The sequence below is a fragment of the Topomyia yanbarensis genome, chromosome 3, assembly GCF_030247195.1.
Source record: "Topomyia yanbarensis strain Yona2022 chromosome 3, ASM3024719v1, whole genome shotgun sequence".
In the NCBI taxonomy this organism is placed as follows: Eukaryota; Metazoa; Arthropoda; class Insecta; order Diptera; family Culicidae; genus Topomyia; species Topomyia yanbarensis.
In genome coordinates, this window is record NC_080672.1 from 301,820,971 (window position 1) to 301,830,362 (window position 9,392).

The 9,392-nt window shown below is 39.2% G+C and overlaps 1 protein-coding gene across 4 annotated transcripts; it reads left to right on the forward strand.

Moving 5' to 3' along the window:
* Positions 1-4,574: 4,574 nt before the first annotated feature.
* Positions 4,575-7,476, forward strand: LOC131690747 (ADP-ribosylation factor GTPase-activating protein 1). 4 transcript variants are annotated; one of them, XM_058976711.1, is made up of 7 exons: positions 4,575-4,737; positions 4,790-4,945; positions 5,000-5,689; positions 5,752-5,862; positions 5,941-6,000; positions 6,488-6,720; positions 6,779-7,476. In XM_058976711.1, the coding sequence occupies exons 2-7, from the start codon at positions 4,886-4,888 to the stop codon at positions 7,086-7,088; spliced, it is 1,464 nt and encodes a 487-aa protein (XP_058832694.1). In that variant the 5' UTR covers positions 4,575-4,737; positions 4,790-4,885; the 3' UTR covers positions 7,089-7,476. The 4 variants fall into 4 exon arrangements, with proteins under 4 accessions (XP_058832694.1, XP_058832696.1, XP_058832697.1 ...); XM_058976713.1 differs by having other exon boundaries at positions 4,809-4,945; XM_058976714.1 differs by having other exon boundaries at positions 4,575-4,945; positions 5,752-5,829.
* Positions 7,477-9,392: the final 1,916 nt, after the last annotated feature.

Here is a 9,392-nt window from a genome sequence, read left to right on the forward strand (position 1 = left end):
TAGTTTACAAATCTTTGTTATAGACATTCAAAAAACTCACCTGGAAAATAAAATGTCCGCGCTAGCAAATTCACGAGCATTGCAAAAGCGGCTTGATACCCTACGCATACCTCACCTCTTCCTGGTAGTGAATTTTATCGTGAGAGTTTAGACAGAATCGTGCACGACCGTCCATCAACTACTAGCTATTTATTCTCATTGATTAAATGTTGGTCTTCGATTCCACCTGTCGCAGCGCCCGTACGAATATTTCGTTCGCCAATTTAATGCATATGTTGACTGTGTTAAGGGAATCGCACGAGTATCGATATAGGAAAACTTCACGGAATTGTCTTTAGATTTTTTTAACTTGAAAAGGGAACACATTCTAATAGTTTTTGAGCGTACTATATTGTGAAATATGTTGGATTGAGCTGCTGCAGTAATCATTCGACTAAGCTCTGCTTTACTGCCGTTCTAAGCATAATTGTCCCATGTAGATAGGGAATCCCATAGAACATGGGACAATTAAGCTTATAACGGCAGTTTAGCTCCTGCACACTTCACCCTTATTATTTTCTTCCTTGACCTGACATAAGGTACACAAATGTAACAAACAGGGTATCGTAAGCTAATAAATTACAATTGCAATTACCCACAAATCCGATAGTGCTGCTGATCGTGAATCAACAGGCAGGCCTTGCTAATGTTTCGCCTCGATGTTCAAATCTTCGTAGGTTGAATTCGATTTTTGAATGAATCAGGTCCAGTGGCTGTTGACCGGCAGGTAGGCGTTACCGATTCCAAACATTCCGGCGGAGTCAGTGAAGGGTGGTAGAATTTCACTACGCAAATGGGGATTTATTGAATTGTGCTACCATTATTATGAACTACCAATGGAGGTAGGCATTCTGTTTAGCGAAAAATTGCTGCTTGGAATTAAAATTAGAGGAAATACACTCAGGTTTTTTTTACGCGGGGGATACAGGCCGCGTAAATGAAAACCGCGTAAATGAAAACCGCGTAAATTTCAAAATCCGCGTAAATGAAAACCGCGTAAATTTCAAAATCCGCGTAAATGAAAACCGCGAAAATTTCGAAATCCGCGTAAATGAAAACCGCGTAAATTTCAAAATCCGCGTAAATGAAAACCGCGTAAATTTCGAAATCCTCGTAAATGAAGACCACTTAAATTTAAGAATCCGCGTTAAAGGGAACCTCGTTGATGGATACCGCGTAAATTTCAAAATCCGCGTAAATGAAAACCGCGTAAATTTCAAAATCCGCGCAAATGAAAACCGCGTAAATTTCAAAATCCGCGTAAATGAAAACCGCGTAAATTTCAAAATCCGCGTAAAAAAAACCGCGTAAAAAATACCGCGCAAAAAAAAACCGCGTAAAAAAACTTGAGTGTGGATTCTAATTTGTTTATTGTAAGAGATTCCGATTATGCTTGGGGAATACATTTACTGAGGGTTTGGTTTCTGAGTAACAACAATATCAAGTATAGGGGTGAAAGGGAGGACAATGATGACCCGGGAAAGTAGAACACAAAACTTGCAGCTTTATGGCAGCCGGTAGATCAACGACATCAATTAAATTTTAGAATTCTCAAGACATCACCTACCGGGACGCCATATGATTCTCATAAATCTTTAAGAATGAGCTCGACTTCCAGGATGCTCTGTTTTAAATTTCCAACACTGCAGCTTCGAATAACCACGGTCAGCTTATGCAGGCACAAAGGTGAGAGTACTGCAATCATGCAGTAGTACTCTTGTGCGGGTTGGCAGGAATTTTGGAAGCTATGAATATCCACTCCAATAGTCAGCAAATTTCATCAACCCCACACTAAGTTGAATCTCCGGTTGAAACATGAGCACTCGGGGATATCGATGTTCCGGGATCTGGGCAATAAAACGTAGAATTAGTGTCGAAGCTCTTTTTAGCATTTTTTTTAAAAAAGATCTTGGAGTGTTGCTGAAGGGAGACGAACTATGTCGAAGCGAACGTCGTTCGGCAAAATGATCCTGATTTGCTTCAATCATCCGCGAATGATGAATGTAGTTGCTTACACTTCACTATATTCACTGACTTCAGTAAAGGGTTCTTAATATGTACGACTTGCTTGGTCCCTTGTCCAGTAGTTCCCCAATTTTTTAAAAATCTATCGAACGTCATCAAAAGATCCAAGGAGAAAAATTTTACGCTTTGTTTATCAAACTTTCTGCCACAATAAAGCGTAACTAGGGGTTGTTTTGAAAAAATAACAATAAATTCATCAGTGTTGCTGGTTTCATGCTTTTCTAATCAAATATCAAATTTGACAGTACCAGTTACCTGAGTCACTGAGGGGTAGTCATATTTGCGATACACTTTTGAAACACCAGTGTCTAGTCGTGTCGTTGGTTTGGTGGTGATTACCTAGTATACTGATAAGTTTATGTGAGTAGATAATGAATCCGAAAATAAATATTTTTTGTGATTTTCATATTAGGCAATTAGGGGCGATTAAATGGCGCGTTCCCTGGACGATTTGGAGGCGATTTAAGGGCGGGTAGAGCGGCAAAAAAATGACGTCGACAAATCGCTCAAATGTTGCATTTGAAATAGCCCCCTAATTGCCAACCACTTGTTGGCAAATTGAAGGGCAATTAGCGCATCCGAGTTGGCAAATAGCCTCCGCCAGCAAGTTGCCCTTTTTGACTGGGCACGTTTGACAGCTGGATCAACTTGGAACTTATTTTTTCTCTATCCACATGACCCGTCCCAGATTACAACCACTGCCGCAAAGTAGCGCAAAAGGAGTTTGGTTTGCTTTCATAAAAAAATACCTAACCTCATACGGTTTTTGCAATTGAAAATGTGTTGTTTTCATCACCAAATAATTCGGCAGTTATTTTTCGATTGCTTTGCTTGTCTATAGCACTGGCATGGTATATGTATATACAGCAGACTGTACACGTAAAGAAAATTCCATAATAATTGTATCTGGTAAACCACATGCATTTTTGCCATTGCGATTTCTTTATAAATCGTATTGTACGTTTCTTTGGAAACAAGCCATTCAATCATTTTTAAGGGCGACGAATCGAATTGGCGCATTTGATACTAATGGCTGAACAACTTCCAAAAGTATTTATTACCAAGGTTTAATGTGTGCTAAATATTTACTTTAACCTCGACTTTAACTCAATTTGTCAATAAAACTGACAAAACTGTATTTCTAAAGTTTCCAGCTTTCGTATGTTTTATTTACACAAAGTTGCATCACCTTTTTAAAGTGTCACTCATCCCATAAGAAATACATTGCGACGAATCGTGCGCCGAATAGCGCTACGAATCTTGCTGCGACGAGGCTGTGGCCCAACTAGCGAATTACGACTGTATTTCAATGCGGTGGTTCGTGAATGTTTTTAGTGGGCAGGGTGGCCAGACCTACCGATTTATCGGTAGTCCTACCGATTTTGGTCTTCCCTACCGATTCAAAGACGACCAAGGCAAAACTACCGATATTTTGTTATTCCTACCGAAAACTACCGATTTTTATTGATTTTGGACACATCCTACTCAACATTCATTTTTTGGGTTGGATTTGGTCTGAGATCTGTGTTGTCAGTATTTTACAATTCTATGTCAATACTACGTTTTTGGGACAACAACTCGGCCTACCGATATTATCGCACTTATAATTAAATCTCACATTGCGGGCGTCTGAAAGGCGCATCAAATATAGCCGCAGTTGCTCCGCAAGCCGATTTCAGTGGGGCCACTAGACAATGAGACAGTCGAACATAAGCGAACTATAGGATTGATAATCAGTCTCTATTGGAAATGAATGTAGAGGATCTTCTCTTGCAATGTTTGTTTATTTTTTTACTAGCTTTGTGCTTTTCAAAAGCTTCAAAGTAAAAGCTGCCTATGAATTTATATAGGCGGCTGTCACGCGCCTATCTGGATTGAACTTCCATATAATCGCATATCGAGAGATTATCCTGCAAAGCACAATAACTACCGATAAACTTTTATGTGGTTTTTGTTTGAGGCGAAACTGAGTCAGTTCCTAACCCCAACTGCTGTCAAAATGTATGAACTGACAGCGGTTAGGGTTAGAACCTGACTCAGTTTCAGGTTCAAGCGAAATCGCTATTAGTGACTCTACACGCAACCATAAAATAACCTACAGAATAAGTTTTTTTTAACTTAAATTAAGGTACTTTTGAGCTGTGCGTCGCTTTCGCACTTATTAGTGTTGTCAAAAACAAAACGAGAGATTCGACTCAGTCGAGGTCTTCCGTGCAGTAAGGTACTTTTGAGTTGTTTGGGGTATACTCAAAATTAGGTAAATTCAACTTAAATTTAAGCAAATTAAACTAAAGGTTGAGTTTTAATTTTTGCCGTAGTTAAATGGAAACTACCTTCAACACGGTTTACCTAATTTTACCTTCCTGCACGATACCACGAGATTGGGCCAAAAGTACTTAATTTTAGGTGGTTTTTCGGTGGCGTGTACCGATATTAAGGAATTCTATCTGGCCACCCTGTTAGTGGGTCTTGCGTGCGTACAGAAGCTTCAGTCACAGGGCTTTGCATGACACGTAGTTTGACGTTTTGCATCACTCGTTCTCTCTGATCAGAATATTCATCCAAAAAGATATTAAATAGTTTTTTAAAACTCGGAAATATCCTTGTGGTGGCGTTTCATGCCCACTGGAGTATTTGCATGGAGTCGGAGTACTTCCTGGAAACCACTTCCAAGTAAGCATGATCGATTATTGGATGCACAGACGGTGAAATAATAAAAAACAAGGTCGTCGTCGCTTTACGAGGTCTGCTCGCTGCTGTTTTAAAAGTGGTTCTTTGATTTTGCGGACTGTAAAGGTAGTCGGACCTAGTACCTTTCAACATGGCCAGTCCTCGGACGAGAAGAGTATTGAGCGATCTGAAACCCAACAATAACAACACTGTAAGTTCATCATCATATTTTGCTGTTCTTAATTAGTTGATCTTCGCTTTATAGAAATGTTTCGAGTGTGGAACTCACAATCCACAATGGGTTTCGGTGACATATGGTATTTGGATCTGCTTGGAATGCTCCGGAAAGCACCGTGGGCTTGGAGTTCATCTTTCGTTTGTTCGCTCAGTTTCAATGGACAAATGGAAAGATATCGAGCTGGAAAAAATGAAAGTCGGTGGAAATAAGAATGCTCGCGACTTTTTCGACTCACAGGATGATTGGGATGATACTCTGACAATCCAGAAAAAGTACAACACTCGAGCTGCGGCATTATACCGAGATAAAATATCTACCCTAGCCCAGGGAAAACCATGGGACCAAGCTTCGGCTTTGGCAAGAATTAAGGATGGTGGATTTTTGTCTACATCACATTCTAATAGTGGGGTCACTAGTGGATTGACCCACTCTAGAAGTAGTGGATCTGTTCAATCGAGTGGCTATTCCTCGGCTTCCGGAGGGTATCAGAACGGAGGAACCTATCAGGAAACAAGCTATCAACAGTTCAATACGGCCGAATTTAAATCGCAGAAGGAGGATTTTTTCAGTCGCAAGCAGGAAGAAAACGCTTCGCGACCAGATCATTTACCTCCGAATCAAGGAGGTAAATATGCTGGTTTCGGGTACAGCAGGGATCCGCCTCCGAGGAGTCAATCACACGAACTTTTCGATTCGGTGCAATCGTCTTTTGCTAGTGTATGTTAATACTGCTTATGTTCTAATAGTTGTTTTCTCACACAAATTTGTGAACGTTTCAGGGCTGGAATGTTTTCTCCAAGGTGGCTAACGTGGCCAAGGAAAATGCCATGAAGTATGGAAGCTTGGCCTCTCAAAAGGTAGTTGAAGTTTCTGGTACTGTAACTGATAAGGTAGTTTGTTGTATTTAGTTTTCTTTAGATCTATTTATTTTGAATGATTTTTATTTGTACTTTTTGTTTTTATGATAGGTTAAAGAAGGCACACTCCTGGAAGGAGTCGGCTCACAGGTTACAAACTTAGCCAGCAAGGTAATTTTTGTTTCATTTTGATTTTCTTCGAGCAGTGTTTGAACGTTTGACCATGCCATGTTGCAAGCAAAGGCATACACGTCGTTTCTATTTAAATTTGATTGGTTTTGTTCAGTGTAACTAAGCGTTGAAATTGTAATTTATTATTGACTTTTTGTATCTTAATTTTATTTTGAGTTGGGTATATTTTACGAAACAGTCATCTGCATCACGATGTCGAGCAGATTCGAGAATGGAAATGCTTAGTGTTGCTTTAAAACCATTTCTAGATAATATAGATCGAAAAACAAATTGCTACATATTCAGAGGTCATCTACCTTCACTGTTGAAGGTAAAGACGTATTATATAAAACTTCAAATTACTGATGGATCCAATGAAATTATGTACCTGTATTATAAATGTACACCACCAGTATGCTGATTTTATTGAGACCTTGCGTGTGTTAATTATCTTATTGAAACGCCCTCTTTCCCCGTTTTTCAACAGGTAGGCGAAGTAGGCCGCAAAGGTTGGGGAAATCTCAGTGGAGCTGGCAGTTATAACGCTCCTGGAGGTAATGACCGGTATGACAGTTTTCCGTCGGATGCCGGTTCTAACGGTAGCGATGGATATCAACGTTCTTCTTCCAATGGAAAGCTGAGCGGATATGGTGGCAGTGGTGGCGCTGGTGACTGGAACTCATGGAACAATGACAGCAATTCCAACGCGATGAAGTCATAGTAAGTTTTTTGGATTGGCAAATTCCAGCAAACTAACGAATAATAATGTCAAATCTAGTCAAAATCCGGACAGCGATGATCAGGAATGGACGGGATTCGAATCACACATGACCACTGCAGTGCAATCCACAGAAGAAGGATACCAGAATGCCTCCCTTACGACTACAGCGAACGACGATAGGAATCAGAACACATCTACTTCCATTAGCCAGCAAAGATCTAGTGCCCGAAGCAGCATGAAAATGAAACCGAGCTCTAATCTAGAGAATGATTTTGCTTCTTTGGATGTGAAAAGCAAGATTGCTCCAGCTTCCAATAAAAAGAACAATAATGCTGAAGATGATCTATGGAACATGCTAAACAATTAGGAATATAGCCACATGCATTTGTGTAAACAATTTTATCAACTTAGTAATGCGGCAAGAGCATCCATAAAACAGCGATATTTTTCCTTATATGTGTTTTTACCAACCTAAAAGAAGATGTTTGAACAATTTGTAATTCATTTGCCCCCTTTTTCGTGCTTTTGTTTTTAGTAAAGGAGAAAATTGATGATTCATGTTTAGCAAAGATTTAACTAGAATCGTAACAGATGGTAGTAAAATATTGTCAGCGACAGTATATATATACAAATATTAGCAAAATAACTGTAAACATATATTTATATTAAGCAGGCAGTATAAATTACTTATTTGGCAAAGAGGTAATATGATGAATCATTCTATAATGCAAAATATATTATGTGAAAAAATTGAACCACGGTCAAATTTTATTTCAACGATGCAAGATGCATTTGAGTATTTAATCTTGATGTCAAAGCTGCCGAAAATCCGGATACGCAATTCCATTACTGCAGCGCAGTTACATATCTAATATTGTGAATTTGCTAATTGGATTCACAAAGATTACACGAATAATACTCAGCAGGCTGAATAGCTATGTAATAATTGAGTTTGCAATGTCCAGTCAGTTAACTAGACTAGTCTTAACTGCTTGGAAAAATGCAGCTAATTTTTTGATATTTTTAGACTCACAACCGGCAGAAAAGTTTTTATTGAACGCAAGCTGCACCAATGCACAGTGAAAGACATCCGACCAAAAAAGCATTTAACTAGAAACCGCTGAAAAAGTATAACAATCACCCTTATTCTTGTTTACGACGAATGCGAGATTCGTTCGAAAGTGGTGTGTATTCTCGTTTACGACGGCAAAATCAAATGGGCTTACCATTCGTTCGAATCGCTTTCGAACGAATCTCGCATTCGTCGTAAACAAGAATAAGGGTGAATATATACACCGATATTTGTGGATTTTTTAAGAAACAATGCAATCAAATTTGTTCACCGAGCGCAACTGTGGACGGAGATATGGGGCTTTGAAGACCCGGAACATTACCGGTTTTCACCAACTCAGAGATCCAGTTTATAAGCCACTTCAAAAGTGCAAAGAATTATGCACAAAAAGTTGAGATAAACTCCAACAATCAAGTTGCAATCAAATTTGTTCACCACACGCAACAGTGGCCGGAGATATGGGACTTTGAAATACCGGAACATTACCGGTTTTCATCAAATTAAAAACCCGTTAATCGTTGGAGTTTTCCGCAACTTTAAGGGCAGAATTCTTTGTACTTTAACTACGGCTTCTCAATTAGACCCTAGATTTGATGGAAAGCGGTAATATTCCGAAACTTCAAAACCCCATATCTCCGGTCACAGTTGCGGGCGGTGAGCAGAATTCGATTGCATTTTGTTTCCTAAAAAAATTCGCAACTTTTGGTGTATATATTGTTATACTATCTTAGCGGCGTCCAATTAAATGCCTTTTCGGTTGGTTTTCTTCCACTGTGCAATGGTTGACATATACGGGTGCAGCCCAAGAGCAAATCTTATACTTTATCGATCTTATCGACAGTGATAGAACTGGTTCTGGACCAGCGAAGTCAGCCGCAGCACCCGTTCTATCCTATTCGTCCGCCCATTCATTTCCAGTAATACCGATCTGTAGAAGGTAGATAGCATTTGAAATGCTAAGTTCTTCGATTTGAGTTCGACATACGATTACTAATTTCGATCTCGAATCTGCCAAAATAAGTGCTTCCAGGGTAGCCTGACTGTCAGAACAAAAATATATTCTGTTACCGCAAATGCTCTGTTGAAGTGCTGATTGTACGCCCTACAGAATCGCGAAGATTTCTGTTTGAAATCCAGTACAGTATCTGTGGTGCTTCGGATTTGAGTGAAAGGAAATACGTCCGTACACGTCAATCATTACTTTATTTCTGCTTTCTCTATTCACTCTCTCGCAAAGCCTACTCATTTCATTTCCCACACTATCACATCTCCTTTTGTATCCTTTTTTTTAAAGACTTATTAACTACATAATATCTGGGAGGGAGAAACAGACTCAATAAATGTGAATGTCATAGCCAGCCAGAACGAAACTGTCACTCCGAGCCACAAAAAAGTGTTCATCGAGGAAATGAGAGTATTGTTATCATATGCTTGCTTGAAAATGTTTCCGAACGATGAATTTCCTTGATTTTTTGTCTAGATTGGGTGTAGCAGTAAATATTATTAAAGTTTTTTTGTGATTTTAATGCCATTTTGAAATTAGCCAGATAGATTTTTCGGTAATCCGTGCTGCCACAATCAAATAAATTGTATTTCTAT

What these genes read in the sequence shown, in the direction of transcription:
- LOC131690747 (XM_058976711.1), top strand. Translation starts at nt 4,886, where the DNA reads ATGGCCAGTCCTCGGACGAGAAGAGTATTGAGCGATCTGAAACCCAAC. An exon ending in TGCAATCGTCTTTTGCTAGT is followed by an intron (nt 5,690 to 5,751) that starts GTATGTTAATAC and finishes TGAACGTTTCAG; the next exon opens with GGCTGGAATGTTTTCTCCAA. An exon ending in CTGGTACTGTAACTGATAAG is followed by an intron (nt 5,863 to 5,940) that starts GTAGTTTGTTGT and finishes TTTTTATGATAG; the next exon opens with GTTAAAGAAGGCACACTCCT.